Source organism: Anser anser (assembly GCF_964211835.1).
Source record: "Anser anser genome assembly, chromosome: Z".
In the NCBI taxonomy this organism is placed as follows: domain Eukaryota; kingdom Metazoa; phylum Chordata; class Aves; order Anseriformes; family Anatidae; genus Anser; species Anser anser.
The window spans coordinates 56,287,304-56,309,252 of NC_139723.1; the positions used below are offsets into that span (position 1 = coordinate 56,287,304).

A 21,949-nucleotide genomic window follows, 5' to 3' on the forward strand; every position below is an offset into this window, starting at 1 on the left:
AGATTACTGTGAATCTTGCATTTTTTCTCATGTCTAATCTGAACTTTTTGCTGGAACTTAATGTACAAAGTAATTGTCTTATCTAGTAACATGACAACAAATAATTTATTCCCTTCTTCTTGACAGTGAACAGGCTTTTATTTGAAGATTATTATCATAGAATGTGGAATGTTCTTGCTCACTGGATAATTCTTAAAACTGATTATTGCTCAAACAGTTAGTGAGCGTGACACACCAGTTCTAAAATTAAAGGCTAAAACAACCCTTTGTGGGACTTTGCTATTAATCTTTCATTTTTCATTTATATTGCTTATATGTATTCATTTACATGCTATGAGTGAATGTGATATGGGAGGATTCTTTCTCTCCTCTTGCTTCAAATAAATCTGATTATACAAATTAGAAAAATAAACTAAGTTACTGAGATGCCTTGCTAAGAGGAATTTAAAGAGAGTAGGGAAAAAAAGTGTTTTTTGTTTTTTTTTTTTTTTAAATATTAATATTACACCATTCTGTGTGTGGCAAGAGGGTTGTTCTGTTTTGCCTTTTTTTTTTTTAATCTATGTTTTGTTTTGTTTTGTTTTAATCTACTTCAGATAGTGTGGGAGTGTGAGGAATTAACTATCTGTGGAGAATACATCACAGGAAAACTAAATTTATTTTATGATGTGTATTTTGGAGACACCAGACTTGAGACTTAAACTTGGCAATATTTTCCCAACCCAAACTGCTGCAATTGTTTTTGCTGGTCATCCAGCTAGAATTATTTAGCATTCAGATTTAAAGAAGAATGATTATTAATTTTAAGTATAATGACTGGGACTATTTGGATCCCATACTTTCATTTTTATATGCAAATAATCTATCTGTATGGTTTTTGGGACTGTGAAATTTTCCTTTCATTCGTAAACATCGATTTATTAAGAGCTCTTTACTATTTTGTTTGCATTGAGGTCAGATGGAGGTTTTTGTTGTCTGGGTTTCCTTAGGGCAATGACTTTAGTTAAAGAACAGGGAAAAGTGATTTGGCCTGTGGACTACGGAACTGATTTTTTCTCAGAAAAAAAATATTACTTTCATATTTCCATTTAGACTTCTTCCACTCATAAGAAGAAACTGAGCATTTTCTATAACGAATATGGAAAAATAATGGGATAATAATGATAAATTAATCATAAATCCCAACTCTGTACTGTTTTTCATACTCTCAGAAAGACTAGAAGTCTAAGAAATTATTTGATTATAAATTAGTTGTACAGACTTAAACATATATGCAAATAGGCATACATGTAATTTTTTTGGTGCATATTATGTGTGATTATAGACATATTAATTATTTTGTAAAAAAACCAAGATTAATAAGTCATATATTAGTCATATCAAGATTAATAAGGCTTGATAAGTACCAATGACCTGAGTACTAACTTATTTTACTGACAAAGAAATTAAAGGGAAAAAAATATATACTATTATTATTTAATTATAGGGAAGCCTTTTCCAACATCTGGAGTGCTGCAGTACTCACCAATATCTGATGTGATTGTGACTGCAAAACATGAAGGAAATAATTTCATACTTTGCAAGTAAATATGAATATTTATTGTATAAATATTACAATTTCAAAACTAAACCTGAAAGTTTAGCCTAATTATTTAGTCTTTTAACTGCTACTTGTGTTCTAATTTTGGAGCACTTTTTGGATAAATTTACTGACATTCTGTGGGCTGAATACATAGGTAAACTGAGTAGTCCTATCTTGTTCAGAAATTGCCAAGCTTTTTCCACTTGTGAGCTCAAAGAGCGAAGGGTACTTTGCAAGCAGGTTGGGAATATAACCTGCAGCAGTACAAATTAATGTAACTGGCATAAAAAGGTAAAGTCTGGAAGATAAGAGAATGAAGGGAGACTGGTGATGAACTTTGGGATAGAAGAGCATTAAGTTACAGAATACACCTGGATTTTTTTTTTGTTCATTTGTTTGTTTGTTTTTGTCCTGTCCTTTCTTGAAACTCTCTTGGAGTAGCTATTGAATGTTTACTGAAGAGCATTGCCCATATTTGCACCTTTGTTGAATTTGTCCTGGTATGTGTATTTGAAAAATGAACCTGGCTCTCATGTCACAAATACTGACAGGTCATGCACAGATTAATGGAGGGATAGGCATTTGTAACAACATCTGTGACAGCTGTTGTTTCCTTCTATAGGTAATAGAGTTTGATGATGGATCTGGATCAGTTCTCAGAATACAACCACTGCGCACACCACGAGATGAAGCTATTTATGAGTGTGTGGCTTCTAACAGTGTTGGTGAAATAAGTGTGTCCACGAGACTCACAGTTTTACGTGGTAAGTTCTTTTTCAACATAACAAACTTATTGTTAGATCATTGTAAAAGGGAGGTTTCACTCCAAGAAAATTAATTGCAGTTGTTTTCATATGTGTGTTATTATAATTCTAATGCTGTTAAATAGAAACTATTTCACGTAACACTTGAATACCTTATATACTCAATTTTTGACCATAGACTGGTAATGTGGGTATGACAGAGTAGACTGAAGAAAAGAAGTAAAACAGGAATGTCTTGTGCATAACTGGTTACGTACATTAGTTACTGAGTGAAAAACAAGGTTTTATGAATGCATCTGATCTACATTTTAATGGTGCTCTGGCTAGCTTAGCTTTGTATGATCACCATTTACACTGAAATTTGTCCAATTAACAGTGACCTTGAAAAATTACATGAACAGTATTTAGATGAGTTTAATTAAACAGCTACAAAGTTTTTCCCCCAAGCTATCACAAATAAAACCAAAAGAAAAACAAAGGGGGGGGGGCGGACGGACGGACTTTTTCCGTTTCAAATATACATGTTACCTGAACTGTATTTCTATTTTGGCAAGAATTTTTTGAGTATAGGAAAGGAAAATTTTTTTCATTGTCCTTCAGGGGTGAGGATATAAATGTTCTGCCAAGTCTGTTGTCTAGATAGTGTTCATAGTAGTAAGTGCTAGTAGTCAAATGACCTGAACGCTTCATTCTGTCTGCTGGAGGTAAATGGAAACTGTATTTGTAGACACTTTATGAAATATCACTCTTCAGTTTGGAGGGGTGCTTTTACAGCTGAAGATTACCGTTTTGCATTGTGATATCACATTGCATTATTTGTTTTGCAGAAATAACTGCTAAGGGCCTGTTTATGTGAACTGATGATGTCTGCTTGACAGAATTTAGAGAACTTTTTTGAATGGTTTAAACACATTTTCTTTTTGTTCCTTCTGTCACAACAAACTTATGGAAACAAGAAGACTTCTTCTCTCATATTTCTTTTCTGGAGTTTGGATTTCTATTAAAATATATATATTTATGTTCCTATACTTCTGTTAGCTATTTCCATCACTGTGGATAATCCTGGTGTTACTTTTGGAGTCAAAGAACAACAATACATACATATGTATTTTCCTAGAGGTAGGCTGTTGTAAACAAATCATTTTAATATTTAAAGTTGTTCTCTCTAATGCCAAGGTTGTTTGCTCTGTTATCTTTTAAAAACTATTCTCGGCATAGACAATGAAAATGGGAAGACTGATAATTAGGTTCAGCATCTTAGGTTTGTTCCTAACTTTCTCAGATACATTTTTCCCTTCGTTGTTTTGAATAAAGAAAACACTGTTTATGTGCAGCTTCCATGCAGTTGAAAATGAACATAAAACTGCATTGTCATACTGCATTAAAAGTTCAATGAATTAAAAAGAGATGCAAAAAGGGAGAAGGAAAAAAAAAAAGAAAAAGAAAAAAAAGAAAAGCAGAAAACAATGAGGAAACCCAGGTGGAAGAAATATTCCTTGCCTTCAGAATTTCATGAAATGTATTTACAAGACTCTCTGGTCGTGAAACGTGCAAGCATGTGTTTTGTTTATGCTATTCTAAATAAAGCAAAATTCTCACGTTGAGGTTTGTAGAAAAGGAATAACAGCATTCATCTCTGTTGAGGGCTGTAATGGTTGGAAAAGGCAGAAGAGTAGTCTGATTGTCAACACTATCTGACTGTAAAATGAGATCTGTTTCTTTGCTATACCTGTTGATTATTTAATTGTAAGGCATATGTGGTCTTTGCTACTTATTTCTTTCTCAGATATCTCAAGGCTACTTACAATACTAGCATTAGATTCTGTATAAAAAAATTCATAATTATATGCATATGCAAATACCACATGAACAAAAACTAAATGTTATTAGTTGTGAGGATAAAAATTTAAGTCAATTTAAATTTAAATTAATTACAAGTTGATTGTCTAATTAAAATGTATGAAATCTGGAAGAATATGTGTTATTTCCAGCCACGATACTTACGGCTTTTGCAACAGATGTAATATATTTTGGCCTCAGGAATAGATTTATGTATTTAATATGAAACTGAGAACATGAGAGAGCTCACGAACATACTGAGACTGTAGATTCAGGAAAAGGAATAATATCAGAGAAAAGTAAGGACCATACAGAGTAACATCACATTGTAAGGAAATTTTGTCAGGGTTAAAATTTTGAGGTGCTTTAAATACAGTGACTCTGTTGATTTCCATGACAAATAATTATTCAGTGCTAAGTACATTAGCCTGGAAGATACGTAAGTTTGTTATAACCTTCTACTTTGCAATCTTACACAAATCTTCATGTTGTACAGTCTTCAAAAGTAGCCTTGTGGAAGAAACTCCAACTGATTATGTCTTTGTGAGAAAGACTATTTGCTCTGCCTTACATAGCTGCTGTAGGAATAAACACATAATAAAGGTGTGCAAAGGATTTAACAGATACAATCCAATGCTAAACAGATTGGAGTGAGTTGGATCTGTGGTCCGCTTACACTTTACACTTTACTCATCAGAGTATGTGTGACTCTGGATTGCAGAAGATATGCACATAACTTTTATGTGTTTTTCAAATCTTTCCATAAAGGTGCTATCACAGACCCAACTTGGCATTTGTGCTCAGTCTTGCACAAAAGGAAATCTTGGAGAGGAAGTCTGAGTTAACCCACAGCTCAACCCACAAGCACTGCTACTCTAATATGTGAGGTTGATGAAATTAGGATGTTTCCAGGAGCTGAAATATCCACCTATACACATTTTTGTTTTGTTTTGTTTTGTTTTAATCCATTTTAACTGGATAGCCTATAAAACACTTGTGCATCACAGAACAGAAATATTTTTGCCAGTATATGTGTAATTTAGAGCCAAACTTGACAGTTTTTCTGTCTTTGGCAGTATATTGTAACAGCAGTTCTATTCACTACAACTTTTACCTTGTTTCATTAGGTTCGTGCATAGCAGAGCCAAAGGGTTGGGACTTTTTCTGTTACCAGAATAAATAAGAGCACATTCTAACAAAAGAAAAACTTTCACTTGCTAGGATGAATATAGTGACTGCCTGGACCAAGAGTAAATGCCTTAGATAAATTAAAACTGTTTTGTTTGTTTCTTTTTTTTGTTTTTCGTTTTGTTTTGTTTTTCTTTATATAAAGCAGGCAGCTGCTTTCCAGGACACGTTTACTCACATGACAATGCTCAATTTCACAGAAAGTAAGACTTTAAAGGATAAGCCTCCTTCCAGACAAGAGGAGTCTATATATTTCTTTTGGAGGCCTTTGTTTTAAAAATTCGTATTGAGAGCCATATGAGTGGAACAATATTTTGATATATTCATTCAAAATTATCAGTGTTCAATTGTCTATGGAAAACAATAAAGTGTAGTATCTTCCCATACTCTGCGGACATTACAAATAGAATGGCTTTCCTTTTGTTGTCTGTCTATCCTTTTAATTTTTAAAGTCACCTAGTAGTGTTTTTTGGACTTGCAAATGGTGCATAACAGACATTTTTAATGTCTATGGACAAATTATTCTGGCAAGTATCACATCCAAGAATGTAAATTGTAAAGAAGGAGGGAAGAAAGTACCTCCTTGTCCTGCTGTAGTAAAGAAATCAGCAACACTTCCATGCTGTTAATTTTAAGAAATACTGTTATTTATTTATTTATTTATTTATTTATTTTAAGTGATTTCTTATTATCATTCCTTGACGAAATTCTGCCATGACCATGTGGACCCCAAGCATTTTAAATTCAGCTGCCTTCTCTGATAGTAGATGTTTGCAACACAGTGTAGTGCAGGTTTTAAGCAGTGGTGGAGAAGACACAGTAGAGCAGAATACCTAGGTGTGTTACTGGTATTTGCTTTGCTTTTTGCTTGCTATCTGAAAAGTAAAGTGAGGGACTACGTAGTACACTTTGAAAAAAAAAAAAAAAAAGTTGGTTGTTTTCTCAGCCCACTATTTCTCTATTACTGTTGATTGTATTGTGCATTATAAAATTACTGACATAAAGAATTTTTGTGGAGCAGGCACTGTATAAAGAAGGAAGAATTAAAGTAAAATATATATGGGAATTGCCTAGGGCAGATATTCCTCTATTATGCACGTTAGAAAGTGATTGATTTAATGTCAAACAGTCGTTGCTGCAAAAAATAAAAAGTAAAATATTTACTGAACTGTGTTTCCCTGTCCATTGATACACAAAGAGATTGAGGTACAGATAATTGAGAGAGATGATGTTTATTAGACTCTCAGAAGTCAAATAAATATTTCCATGCTATTAAATAAAAAAAAAAAAAAGTGCATCCAAGGTACATTTTTTATTTCTGCTGCCAGCAACAGATTCCATGATAATAGAAGCTCATTTCTGTATTTTCACTGTACCCAGTAGTAATGAAATGAGAAGGAGCTATTCTAAAGTAATCTGTCATCTGGGACAGCTATCTTTGAGGGCATGGAAATTAGACAAATGGAGTTGTATGGCTGTAGAGTTCGAAAATGTGCTGTGGGATGTCTCTCATTTCTAGACAAATGGGAGGAAGACCTATATGTATTCTGGGTATTAGCTGCATGGTAGGAAAAATTTACTGTGTTCCTGCTGGAGCTTTATAAACTTTGTATACCAATGTATACCCGACTTGACTGTTCTCTGTGTAGTCATAATGATTGTTGCCAGGGGGCTGATGGTAGGACAGACCATTGAAAGTAAAATAAAGACTAACAGGGAAAGCAAGTAAATACCTATATGATAACTTCATACACTGGAAAGATGTTTATCTCAAACATATGTTGCATGAGGAGCCAAAGGAGTTTCCCAAACTTCCTCAACTTTCAGTGATCATGATACAGACTACGTATAGTCACCTTGTGACTAGCATTAGCATGTTTATTACAGTCCTATTTTTATTATGCCTCTTTTTGAAGAGGAAGACTGTTATTCCTGCTGTGAAAATAGTACTTTGCAATGTAAGTTATAAAGTCTCTCCTGGGAAGCTGAGCAAGGAAGATTAAGGAACAAAACACAGCTGCTTGACACTCACACAAAAGGATTTTGTGAAATAGTGAAACAAAAGGAGAGGTAGCCAATACAACTTAAACTTAAAAAAAAAAAAAAAAGCTGAAAAAAAAAATTGCAGGCAGTTATTGAATAGCATGCAGACTCCTTGAAATGCCTAAGAAAGTAGTAGAGCACTAGGAATATTTAGATGTAACTTTATGAACTATTTTCAAATATTTTCTTTGGGTATGGGAATGTACGTAGGGCAAATAAAAACACTTGCCTTCCATGCAGCATAATTTGAAACACTTAATGACTTGCCATCTCTATAAAGATGGGCAGGGCCAGGTGATTTAACCAATTAGCCAGAATATATAAAATATAATTTGAAATGCATAATGCATTTCCCATTGCTGACTTATAACTTAAATGCGTGTTTTCAGTCCCTTTCTAGTACAGGGACATAAGTGGTAATTAATGGTAACGGTTAAGAAAATACTGCACTTTACAAATTCTGTAAAAAACAGTAAATTTATAAGAGCCTATTACTATAAATATGTGATGCAAGGTATTGAGTTCAATTTCTAGGTATGTATATTTGACCTTAGTGATTTCAGTTATCTGTTGTGGGCTTTTGTATCATTCTTTACAAACCTACTGTTTATAGTCATTTAAAACAAATGAAAATAACCGAATAGTTGCTGTAGGTTTTCTGATTAAGAATTTTCTGGTTAATGCCTAATCTTATGATTTTAATAATTAATACCTTTTTGTATTTCCTCTCCTGTCTATTTCCATCTATTTCCTAGATGGAAAATTTATGAAACATATTTTTGCAGCACTCAGTTAATAGCTTGTTAACACTTTAGTAGTAGAAGTAGTAGTAGTAGTAGCAGTAGTAGTAGTAGTGTCAATTTTAACTTTGTACTAACTGTACAAATTTTCACTTTTCTTGCACACCATTTTATTATAAAGAACCTCTTACAATATAAAGATAAAGCTCTAAGTTAGAAAGCTGCTTCTAAAAAGCAAAGCAGTCACTTAAAAAAAAAAAAGTAATTAATATCAAATTTCTTGATTGTAAATGTCAATACTTGTAGCCACGTAGTCAATACCTTGTAGTCAAGACTTTCAAAGATGAGTAATTATTTTAGAAAATTAATAATCTGGACAATTAATAAGACCTTTTAAGATGTCTTAAAAAGGTAGTCATCCATAGCCATCAGAACATTTTGAAACATTTGTCCTAACTTTATTTCCTAGAAACAATATTGTTTTATCATGAAGTTTCTTCCAATTATTTGTTCACTACATATTTTTTGAACATGATTGGTTGTATAGATTTATTTGCATGATGAAAATACACAAAAGAACTTTTCCTGCTACCGACTAGTAATACCAGCTATGGGTATGTCTTTGTAAAGGTTTTTGGTTTTGTTTTTTGTTTCTGTTTTTGTTTTCTCTTCCTGGTGTTCCTCACTGAATTTCATCTTTCACTGGATTTCATCCACTCAAGTTTATGTTTTACTTACAAAAGGAATAAAATTAACCAGTTCAGTTTCATGCATTTGTACATGTTCGCAGGATCAATTTTAATTTTTGAAATATTAACAGTTGTAGAAAATGATTAATACCTGATATTTGTGTATTCGCAAGGCAGTATGGATGGTCCTAAGACAGAAACATTGTTTTGAAATCTGTCAGCTGGCTATGCTGTATCTATAATACACATTAAAAAAAAAAAAAAAAAAAAAAAAAGCTTATGGATGCTTTTTCAGGGATAGATGTCTGACAGTTGTTCTGATCTAAGAAGAGGAATTGAAATAATACCAGACAAAGGAGAGCAGTTTTATTTAGCTTGAAATAATTCTTCACCAGACAGTTTTGGCTAAGAATGTACACCTGTTAAATACTTTCAGGCAATAGCTCAATGACTAATTTTAGCATGACCCCCATCTGATTTTTCCCACTCTGGCATATAATGACTTCATATAGTGTTATAGCCATTTTTGATGAAAAGGAAATATGTCAGCCACTTGGAAAACGCAAACTAAGCCATCCCGAGCAAATTATTTTAAAACACATTTGTTTTATATATTTTTACCACTCATCGATATGTATGATGATTCACTCCTTTTCCTAGACAGTCCCATAATCATCAGAAATCTGCCAGGAACATGTAACAATGAGAACAAAGAAGAATTACCAGGCAGAAGAGGAATATTTCCTCTTCCAGTCTATCCCTGCAGAACCAGTATTAAAACATGTAACAATGGAATTGGATCAAGTTAAAATAAAATCTTTCCCTGAAAAGCCATGAGCTGCTGTATACAATGGGTTACCATTTTGATCTGTTTCCTCGAAGACTGACCCATATACAAACATTCACAGACATGATGTTATGAATAGTCTTCACAGGAAAAGGCGGAGGATTAACTACATGCACAACTGCTAGCTGTTCTGCATGAGTATAGGTTTTTTAGTGTTCTGTTCATGATTTTCATGTATTGCAACATTATGTGTCTGTATACATAAATAAGAAAAGCTAACTATTTTTCATTTTCGATGTGGGTATAAGGTAATTCAATTTAAATAATTCAAATTTGGGATGAGTAGTTAATGATTAACCATTTGTCTATCTTAATTGATATACAAATAAGTACTATATATATATATATATATATATTACACCAAAAAATCTTAGAATGCATTCACTTTTCCTGAGATTATTTGCTATACATGAATTCAAGGTCCTCGATCTTGTATACAGAGTCCTATTGGATCTGTATTGGGGTTTAAGATTACACAAGCTTTCATTGTTTCTGGCAGTGGCCAAAAACCACTGCCTTGATAGAAGTCAAGGCCTTAATCAAACCAGGGCCATTAATCAAATGCCAAATGCCATATTCCATGTTGTAGTTGCAATCTGTGGCCTCAGTTCTACACACTCACTTCAACACACCCTTATGATATTTAGTAGCAATGTAATTGTCATTACTGCACAATATGAAGGTAAAATTCACACCACAATTCCAGGGAATGTTTTGATGTCAATATTTTATATTGACTGAATAAATAAATAAATAAATAAAAATCCAATAACCAGGAAAAAAAAAAAAAAGCAGTTCTAGAGATTATCTGTTTGAGGGAATGATACAATGATTAGTTTCTCAACCTCTGACAGTGTCAACATTATTTGTAAGTAACTGCTGGTGGTAGCAGCTTGGTAGGTTTCAACTTAATTGTTGTCATAGTAATTATTTATATGAAATGCCTAATATAGCATAATAAAACCAAGACGAGTACTAAAAAAACATTCATATATAAGGTCCATCTTTAACTTTCCAGGGTAGTGGTTTCTGTGAATGCTTGTGTTTTATCAAGTACACCATTAGGATGTTTACTGAAATGTAGGACAAGCTTGAGACTAGTGTACTGAAGTGACAACAGAATTAAATTCATTTTAATGCAATAACTGCTAATCTTCAAATACAGGAAAAGCCTAATAAGAAAGCTTTCTCATATATATATGAAAATGTAATTTAAAAATTAAAGAAACCTTATGTAATACTTCAGCTTGCTTAGCCTGGCAATAGGTTTTAAAATATTTATTGCTGTGATTGTTAAGTTTGGAATGACTTGTCATAGGAAGCAAAAAATATAAAAGAGAAGAATACATGCCAAAAATATTTAACGCATTCTGGGCAAACACATAAGCATTAAAAGGAAGGTGAAATTCAATGGATCGTGTAAAACAAGCATATTTTGATTACTAGCACTAGTAATAAACAAATTCTGAACTAACAACTTTTAATTGATTCAACAAAGCAAAGGACGTTTCTTTGCATTGATATGGTAAAATGCTGAAAGAACTGTGAGTTAAGTGGCTTCATGAAGATGGAAAAACTTCTATGAATGCTCTAAGATGTATACATGATACAAAACCCTGTTATGATACATATCACTCCAGGTGTTACAGTACTTGCTGTAAACTGATATGAAATTCTGCTGCTGACTTGCTACTGTCCCATTTATCTTAGAATCTTAGCAAAGATACGTTAATAAAATTACCATTTACTGGTTCAGTAGTAATGGAATTTCTTCATCTTCCCTTAGAAACAGGTAAATCATGTGCAAAAATTTTACTTAAATTCGCCATGACTTAAATTATTCCATTAAAATGTTTTTTCTGTAAAAAAGAAAAAAAAAAAACAGAGAATCTGCTATAACTTAAAAAGTTGCTGACATTTTAGCACCTTTATTATATTGAATGCATCTTGTGACGTATAGTGCCAGTACGTACCTAAGATGATAACAGCAAAACAAAATCATAGAAACAGAGAATCATAGAATGGTTTGAGTTGGAAGAGAGCCTAAAGATCATCTAGTTCCAATCCCCCTGCCATGGGCAAGGTCACCTTCCACTAGACCAGGTTTCTCAAAGCCCCGTCCAACCTGGACTTGAACACCTCCAGGGATGGGGCATCCACAACATCTCTGGCCAACTTGTTCCAGTGCCTTACCACCCTCATAGTAAAGAATTTCTTTCTAATGTCTAATCTAAATCTACCCCTTTTCAGCTTAAAACCATTATTCCTTGTCCTATCACTACACTCCCTGAGAAAGGGTCCTTCCCCAGCTTTCCTGTAGTCCCCCTTTAGGTAGTGGAAGGCCACTGTAAGGTCTCCCTGGAGCCTTCTCTTCTCCAGACAGAAGTCCAACTCCCTCACCCTATCTTTGTAGGAGAGGTGCTCCAGCCATTTCATCATCTTTGTGGCCCTCCTCTGGATTTGGTCTAATATGTCCATGCCCTTATGTAGTGGGATTCCCAGAGCTGAGTGAAGGACTTCAGGTGGGATCTTATGAGAGCAGAGGGGGGGAACCACCTCCCTCAACCTGCTGATCATGCTTCTTTTGATGCAGCCCAGTAAACAGTTGGCTTTCTGGGCTGCAAGCCCACATGGCCAGCTCAAGTTGACCTTCTTGTCAAGCAACACCCCCATGTCCTTCTCCTCTCTTGAGCTGCTCTCAATCCATTTTCTGCCCAACTTGTATTTGTGCTTGGAATTGCTCTGGCCCAGATGCAGGACCTTGCATTTGGCCTTGTTGAACTTCATGAGGTTCTTACAGGCCCACCTCTCAAACACGTCCAGGTTCCTCTGGATGGCATCCCTTCCCTCCAGCGTGTTGACTGCACCACACAGCATGGAGCCATCAGCAAACTTGCTGATTGTACAGTCGATCCATGTCACTGACAAAGATTTTAAACAGTGCAAATCTCAGTACTGACCCCCGAGGAACACCACTTGCCATTGATTTCCACTTGGACACTCAGCCATTGACCCCAACTCTCTGAGTGCAACCATCCAGCCAATTCTTTAACCACTGAATGGTCCATCTGTCAAATCTATGTCTTTCCAATTCAGAGACAAGGATAACAAGAATAATAAGATAGTTTTCCAAGTGGAAGCATTTCAATAAACGTTTCAGTCAAATATACTCAAGTAGATTAGAGCCAGGTATTTCATCAGCACCATCAATGGCAATGCACTGGAATCTTGGCTTATGACACTGTGGTCTTTCATATCATGGACATATTTTAGGAGATGCTGACTTAACATTATGTATTTGAATTACTTTAAATTGTAATAAAAAAAGATCACCTAAAGGAGAATACTTAATATGTTGGCTTCACAAATTCCTTAAAACATTTCGTTTGTTTGTTTGTTTTAATTCAAACAGGAAATAATATTGTTCTTTCTGTAGTCATTCAGATTCCCTGCCTTTCAAAAAGAATTTGTTCTGGGACAGTACAGATATATTTTTGTATTCCATTTTACTTGAGTAAGAAAAATTGTCACTGTGGATCTCCCTATAAAGAAAACCATTTTTATGGTCACTGTTATGCATTGAAGTTAGAAAGTATAGTTTCTATTTAACTGAGAGGAATTCAGTGCTTCTATCTTGGTACTAAGCTCAAAAGTTCATCTTGGCTCCCACATACTCGATTTCAACTATTGCACTGCCATTTTTTCACTATGCCTGTAATTTATTTTAATAAAAGTTTATCAACTTGTCTTAGGTGGCATTATCAGCCTAGTTCCTAAGATAAACAAATCTGTATAGACAACCTGTATCTTAATGTTCACACACAGATTTATTTGTTTTTTGGCTGTATAGATAAGGAAGACTATCTAGGGAATCCTCTTCATTATACCTGCAGAAAAAATGACTTTCAAGGAAAGTGAATTGAGAGGCTGAAAAGTTGCCAGAGATTTTTCTTATTTTTTTTTTCCAAACAGCTACTGTCACTGGGAACTTGATTTATGGCAAGAAGATGAAGCCAAGTGCAGAAAAGCCATCAGTAAACCCAAAAGCAATCATTTGTTGTTGTGGCATGTTTCATATAGCAGAGGACTGAACTGAGTATGCTGAAGTCAGTGAGAAAACTGTCTTCTTAGCTAGACTTCAGATCAGTCATATCATGAATTTGGTAGTTGCAAAATGTTATAAACGAAAAAAACAAGCAGAAAAAATCTCAGGCTCTACCATTCACATTTTTCATACCTAGAAACATGAAAATAAGCTTATTGGTAGTTTCTCTGACAAATACTGTGTACTTTCTTCAGGTTTTTAAGGCATACTCTGATATTTTGAAATTCTGTTTGTTTGGGCGTGGGTGATAAATGTTGTTTGTTTTGCTTAAATACTGAAACAAAGGAGGATAGGGCTTAATGTGAGATGCTCAAGTTTTTGTTGATATTGTTTAATGAGTTGCCTAAACTAAAGTGACTTTGTAAGCATATATCCTTAAATAGTGACCTAATTTTCACATGTTCTAAATGTAGTGTTCCTCCTCAGCTTTCCTGTAGGTCCCCTTTAGGTACCAGAAGGCTGCTGTAAGGTCTCCCTGGAGCCTTCTCTTCTCCAGGCAGAACAAGTCCAACTCCCTCATCCTGTCTTTGTAGGAGAGGTGCTCCAGCCCTTTCATCATCTTTGTGGCCCTTCTCTGGACTCGCTTTAGCAGGTCAATGTCTTTCTTATGCTGTGGGTGCTGTGGGACCCACAGCATCATATTTCATGAAAGAAGAAAGAAAACTGAATCTGTTAGGAACCCTATTGAAACTAATGTAGCCATCATGATTTTATTTATTTTTTTTATTATTTATTTATTATACAGCCATGAAATCTAGCTTTTTAGCCTTATGTGGCAGTAGCGATGAAACTTAGAGCCAACCAAAATGAAGAAGAGCATTTTCTACTGCTTTGAATGATAATTTGTTAAGTTTATGGTGAAAGGAGAAAGACTTCATTTGTAAGTGTTTTAAAATTTTCAATTTTAGTGTGAATAATTACACTGGCTAAACTTCAGTCAATTTTTATTAAGAGCATACAATAAATTTTCCCTTTACCAGAGAACTTTCAGATCCTTGTTCCATATATCACATTTTTCCTAGCAATAACTCTGGCATAGACAGGAGAAAAACAAAATCAGCCATCAACTTTCTTGATCTTAAAAATCAACAATCAATCTAAAGAGTACAAAACACTCTTCACTATATCAGTTGGCTCTGAGGTTCACCTCTATTGCCATAACTTTTGTTTTCTTGATATCTCAACATTTAATAGTGCCTTTTCTAAGGCACTGTTATATCATAATTTCAGGAAGACTTCATTTCTATGCTTTAAAAATTTAAATTTCAAAATGTCCAAATGGATTAAGTGGCTAAATAGGTAAGTAGTCACATTTGGATAGAGATCTCTAAGTTTTACATATAAAGGTTTGATTTGTCTTTGAGGGGGATGTCTTTGATTCTTTTTGTGGCCTGTAAAATTAACCTGTTTAGTAAAGGAGAAGATCAAAAGACTTGATTTATTTCAGAGATTGCTGATGAAGGAAGAATGAACTAATGACAAGGAAAGACAGAAAGAGATTTTTTTAGAAGTCTTTTCTGTTGAAAGATAGATTGCAGTCCTCACGTTACACTTAAGCTTTTTTTTTCTTTTCTTTCTATTTATAATTAAAATTATCTGTACTAAAAATTTTGTACAATGTACAAAAAAATGAAGACATGCTGCCATTCTTACATAGTATAGTATAATATAACGCGATACCATATTTTATCAAGATAGTGCAGGAAGATCAACAAAAATAATAACATTCTCTCAAATGCCGAAGTTTTGATAATATAAGGGTAACTGACTACAAGTTACAGAAGGTATGAGGGAAAGAGCAAACACATCATCAGCTGAGATGTTAAAGGACATATTTTGGGAATTATGAGGTTCATTGCCCCTTCAAAAACAGTTCTGAGAATGGATTAAGTTGAGGAATGATTTGCTACTGCGTCTGTATGGATACACGATCTATTCCAGCCCTACCTCACAAAAATTACTTGCTCCAAACAGAGGAAGTCCAGCCAACATGAATAGGTCTAGAAAAGACTTATTTCTATGTATTTTTTTCTGGCGTATTTACATTAGTTAGAGACACTGTATTGTTGTACCTCAGGCAAATAGAACTGGTACACCTAAAGTCTGCAGTGTGTACTCTACCTTAGGGGAGGAGTGGACTGAGTGAAATTAATTTGTCTGTAAATGTGAAGTGTGGACATAGGGGTAAGCAAAAAGAGCAAATTATAAAAACAACATATATTTTAGGTTAGATAAAATATGTAAATGCTGCAGTCTAAAAGCACAGAAAAAATTATTTTTAGAAAGAAAACTGATTTTTTGGGAGGTGCTGTTTATCTTAAGCAATGGAAAATGTTTTAGAGTTCTTTAATTTACCCCTCCACTCCCCAATCAACATCAAATAAATATTTAATTAATGAATTTTAATTATTAACTTCCCTTTTACTAGTTGCGGGAACTGGGACAAGCTGCTTAAACCCCTTGTTTTATTATACACTTACTTTTAAAGGAGACAAAGTCTAGCTTCCCATAGAAAGGGGTAAATAATTCAGGGTGTGTGCTGTGCATAAGAATTTTTTTTACTGTATTAAAATACTGTGTTTAGCCAAAACTCTGTGTCATATGAAACTTCTCCAATGTTTTCATTGCAGTATACCACAACAACAGGAATTTTGTTATCATGTAGAATAAGAGGTCATATCTCAGGTGCATACTGTCTCCTGGCCACAGTCCTCTGTTAGCTCAAAGCCAGTAAGGAAAATGAGAAGCGTATTGCTGGTTTTTAATTTTTAGGACTATTTTATTGACTTCAGAAATGATCACAATGAGCAGTAGTAGACTCTGCCTGAACTGCAAATGATTATTTTTTTTTTTTGTGAGTTTTAATGAATAACTGCTAACTAATTATTTTTCACTTGGGATGTAGTATGTCTTAATATTAGAGTAATTACAAGGAATTTTCTGATGATGAAAAAACCATTTATTAAATCATTTAAGATCCACAGTATGGATCCCTAGTGCTGTTTCATTTAGAGAGTGGCACAATTTTGTGGAGTGGCAGCTGCTAAGAGATATGTGAAGAATCCTGAATGTGGAATCTCAGAGTGAATGCCAGTGGAATGGAATTTAAATTCATCCAAGTCTTAAATAGTTTATAATAAATGTTTATTTAATCATAAGAAAATGATGATAGACAACATATTTATGTTACTCAAGGAAGTAATATAAAAACTCCCAAACCACATTTTTCCAGGTAAAGTAAATTGCAATTCTTACAAATTAAATAAAATAGCGTTATGGGAGCAAATGAGAATAGTGTGCACAAAAAATTAGTTTGTTGCTCTAATTAATTTCATCTGGTAAAGATATGAATACAGACTGGTATGCCTCTTGCCATCTATTTTTATCTTGTTTTTCTATTTTTTTGTCAGCACAAAATCTTGTTTTTCTGCAAAAGTTTCTGTCTGCCATTTTCAGGGTATGGCAAAATCATATCAACAGAATCACATTTAAAGCAGATAGACCCAAAAGATCAAGACATTTGTGATATGAACAACTGCTGCACTTAAATACTTCTATCATCAAAAAGACCAATATAAGCAGGGCTTGTCAAGGGCAGAACTGTTACTGTTGCTAGCTAGTTAAGGGCCATGCTTTCCATGTTGAACCCATTGTTTTATGACATAACATGGTAATGGAATAACCATTCCATAACAGGAATGGATAACTAATTAAGTGCTTGAGCCTTGGTCTTGTTTTCTGCAATTGGTTTACATTAAATTGCCCAGTCTTAACATTACCTGCATTATAGTAAATTTTGTTTACAGCCAATTTCAGAGCCAAGTGTTTGACATGGATATTTTCCAAGTTTAAGTTCGTCTCACCTACACTTAGAGAGTTTTGCAGTTTTGGCATGCCTCCAATGACATCTAAATGGATGTTTGAATATGGGTTGTTAATTAATAGTGAAAAATATTTCTGCTGAAGTCTCACAGCATGCCTATTACACATCTCAACCCATCATACATTTAGTACTGTAGTTCTAGATTTTGGGAGAACAGCTTTCTCTTTAAACTAAGGCAAGAAAATTTCAAATAAGTGGAGAACAATAGATATACCACATTTTAACACTAAAAGGAAGATTCTTATACAGGACTTTTTAAGACATGCTAAATATCTTATTTTTTAGAGTGGAGAAACTATCACATATCTAATTTTCAGTTAAATAAATAATTAACATTATTAAATATTGTAGCATCTTCTTCACCATAAGTCAGGCTTAAAGTTTTGATTATGAAATTTGCATTCTGATTTATTTTGCCTGCTCCTTAGAGGTGGAAGATAACCAACCAATCCCAGCCTAATTTGCACACAAGTGAGAGATACAAAGATACTCACAGTGGAGTTTTGTGGCTGTTTAATGGGACCATGATTTTTTTTGGTTGTTTGTTTATTTGTTTGTTTACTTGCTTTGTTTTCTTTTTGTTTTAAAATTGATCAGATATTGGGAAATTGTGTGTTTTCTGCTTCAGACATGTAGCTTGATTCTCAAATATAAATTTGCTTTGATGACTGAGAAATTCCATAAACATAAATGGGCTTGAGGATTTGATGTTCAGGGCCAAAGAACAAAAACTTACTCTGTCGTGAAGGCTCCAAAATTACCGTCTAACTCCATGATTTCACTGAGATCCTTAAAATTGACTACAAATAGCAATGGACTGCAAACAAAAATTGACTATAAGCAAAGTCAATAAAATTGACTCTATCTAAAGTAACTCAGTACATTCTTTATCTTGGACTTCTTGAGTCTAGCAGTAGGATCATACAATTTCTTAGAGTTTGCCATGTCAACACTGGAATAAAAACAAGGTGTTTGAAATCTGTGAAGTATTAAACACAGTTTTAAGTGTTTTACTCTTCCTTGGGAAATAATTCAATGCAATCTTTGTATGCTACCTTTTCTGTAGAATGTTAAACAGGTTTGCATACTGTTCGCAACCACAAGTCATAAATGTAAATATTTTTACAGTTGTTATTGCTGTTTTAAGATACAGCTTGCAGTTTTCATATTGGAATTATTTTAGGTCATTATATCAGTTTAATTCCATCTGGAGCTCACAATCAGGTGTGCATATAAGTGTTTCTTATACAGATTTAATCTATGTAAGAAAATAAAATTAGTGAATATTTCATATCTACAAAGGTAAAATATTTATATTATGGACAGGATCTCTATTTATGTATATTCTTCACCTGTTTTAAATTTATAAAGAGGCTAGCTCTAAGTTCAAAGTTCCTATCTTCTGAAATATAGGTCCATTTTTTCACATGTCTCTGGAAAGACATCCACACATAGGAAAATTATACATTTACAGCTTTTGTCTGTCTGTTAAAAATCTTACAATGGAATTGTAAGATTACTTTCCTGGTTTCAAAGGAATGTGTTAGACCTTTTCTACTTACAGAATTGTATCATAGTGTTAAATGATACTCCTGCTTAGCTGTAATCTTCCTAAGGAATGTTTATGTAAACCCTTACATTAAAATTTGAAATAGGTTAGAGGCATTGCCATGGGCAGTGTGATGGACAGTGTGATTGGATTTACCATTAATCATTGACTTTCCATCACAAGTACTGCCAGAGTGCCACTGTTTTAACTTGAATGAGCATTCCTCTGACTGTTGAAGTGCCACACAGAAATAACAGTTGCTTCTCATAAAGTCAACTGCAGAATGAAAGCATACCCTGAGGTTATTGTTATTGCTGTTTTAAAATTACATACCCTAGATTTACTTGTTAAGACTTGATATTTGCATTTCACAGTAATAAAAAGGATGTTTATTTGATGTCTTTTAAATGGCTGTGCTGCTCATTTCTATGATATTTGGCAATATAAGCATGCATTTGTAAAGCAAAATGGGAACTGGAAAACCATCCATTGAAAATGGCACCACAAACACATGATTTATTTTTTCATTTATTTTATTGCCATTTATTTTGTCTTTTTTTTTTTTTTTTTCTGCCCATCCTCATTCACTGTACATTTATTTCTGTCAAAGCAAGCATGTCTTCAACTGAGTGGGTCAGTAAGCAATTCTTTTTAAAGGATTATAATACTTCCAATGGGTTAGTAGATGTAAGGAGGTCATGTGTGTCAAATACCATTGGGGGCTGACTGAATCTCACTTGCAAACTGTATTGCCTGTCATTGGTAAATGATCTTCCACCTATTTCTAGCAATGCAGAATATTTATACAATGTGCAGAGAAGAGACTATGGAGTAGCTCCACCTTTGTGTTCTAAGAATACCAGTTCTAAGAGTGTATTTCTTGAGAGTAGGCAAAAAATATAAAAGACCCTAAGCAGCAAATCGCTAGATGCTGGGATAATACACTGAGGAAGGGTTGTGATGTATTTGTCCTGTTACACTCTTTCTTTAGCATCAATGGCCGTTGACATAAAAAGTATACTGAGCTAAATATCTCTGTGGTTTGCATACAGTGGCTGTTTTATGTTCTTGACATACATCTATGGAAAGACAGCTTCATAAACTGCATAGCAAGATGGTTAAATAGTTTCAATAGAAAATGAATGACATTTCTGTCGCTCTTCATATCAGAAAAATAAATAAACAAATGGCACTGAGGGGAAAAAAAAAAAAAGTCGTCCCTCCCTCCCCCTTCCCCCCCCCACCAGCAAATACAAAACAGAATTCTATTGAAATGAAGACCAATAGTTAACTCCAATTATTTTAGGTACTTTTAGCCTACATAAATATTAACCTGTCAAGTGATAAAACATGCTAAATAGACCTACGTTAATGTACCATTGTCATTGTTTTAATATCTTTTGAGGCACACTATTTCTAATAAAGTGATTTCTTGAAGAAGTGGCTGACAGAATAGATTCCTTTAATGGTGCCCAAGAAAAAGAAGAATTTGACAACTTAACAGGTTATTTCCATATATATTGCCAAAAGAAAACACATCTTCTAAACAGTATTATTTTTAACAGTTCTGAGTTCAAACTCTCAGCCAACTAGTTGAATGTAAATTTTATGTTAGAACAGAGTGTTCCTAAGTAAGCAAAAGTGTTAATTCAATGCACATTTGTGGAACAGGATATTTTAGTAACTAACTCATAAGACACTTGTGTTTATGTCTGTAAAAGCAGCAGTAACCTGGGCTGTGTGCACAGGGACAGAGACAGTAGTTCAAGGAAAGAATTAGTCCCCTGGTGCTCAACTCTCCATAGAGGGCATCTGATTACTTTGTCTAGTTTCGATACATCTGGTTACTGTGTCTGGTTTTGCCCCCACCCCTACACTGTACAAGAGAAATACAGGTATGCTGACTCCCTCCTGAAGGGAGGCCACCCAGGCAGTGGTGCTGGAGGCCTTGCTCTGCAAGGTGAGGCTATGGAGTGGGGCCGGTTCATCTGGGAGAAGGGGTGGCTGTGGAGACACCCAGCAGCAGCACTGGCACTATCAGGAGGGGACGGAGGAGAAGCGGCCGGGCTCTGCCCAGCGGTGCATGGCAGGAGGGTAGGAGGCACATCACAGGCTGAAGCATATCGCAGGGTGAGGCATGAGGGGCTCAGGCTGGAGATGAAGAGAAGCCTTTTCCCCACCAGGACAGCCCGGCCATGGAGCCGAAGCCCAGGCAGGTTGGGCCCCTGCAGCCTGGGGTTATCGTGTCCCGGCTGGATGAAGCCCTGAGCGGCCTGGCCTGAGGGCCTGAGAGCCCTTAATTCTATAGTTTAGAGGAAAACACTTCACAGCTGAAATGATTCTCCAGTAATGTTCCTAGGCCAGTGTTAACATCAGTGCTCCTTTCCATTGCTTTATTTGTATCAATTAAAATAAAAAGTCTCAGTACACAGATTCACTTCTATGGATGTTTTATGAGGACAACACAGTGTGAATTATGTTTCAGAAACGTGATATGATGTTAATTTCGAAGTCCTCGTAAGTAAAACTTACTTACATTGTGTTCAGTCTTGAGAGTTAGGGACTTTTTGGAATGGAATGAAGGTGTATCAAGGGATATTCAGATTGTATATTACAAAAAGTGACATGGTTTAATGGTGGACTTGGTAGTGCATCGACTAAAAGATCTTAGAGGTCTTTTCCAACCTAAATGATTCTATGATTCTAAAAGGTTCTTCAGG

At 34.5% G+C, this 21,949-nt stretch overlaps 1 protein-coding gene across 28 annotated transcripts in view; it reads left to right on the plus strand.

Annotated features, from left to right (window-relative positions):
• Window positions 1-21,949, plus strand: part of PTPRD (protein tyrosine phosphatase receptor type D) — a 1,402,037-nt gene that overhangs the window by 1,139,589 nt on the left and 240,499 nt on the right. For all 28 annotated transcript variants that reach the window (XR_014576765.1, XR_014576766.1, XR_014576767.1 and 25 more), the window contains one exon: window positions 2,205-2,346. Coding sequence is in view for 10 of the 28 variants with exons in the window: in XM_083817752.1 (XP_083673878.1) it covers window positions 2,205-2,346 (142 nt within the window). In the remaining 18 variants the exon portion in view is untranslated. The remainder of the gene's footprint in view (window positions 1-2,204; window positions 2,347-21,949) is intronic.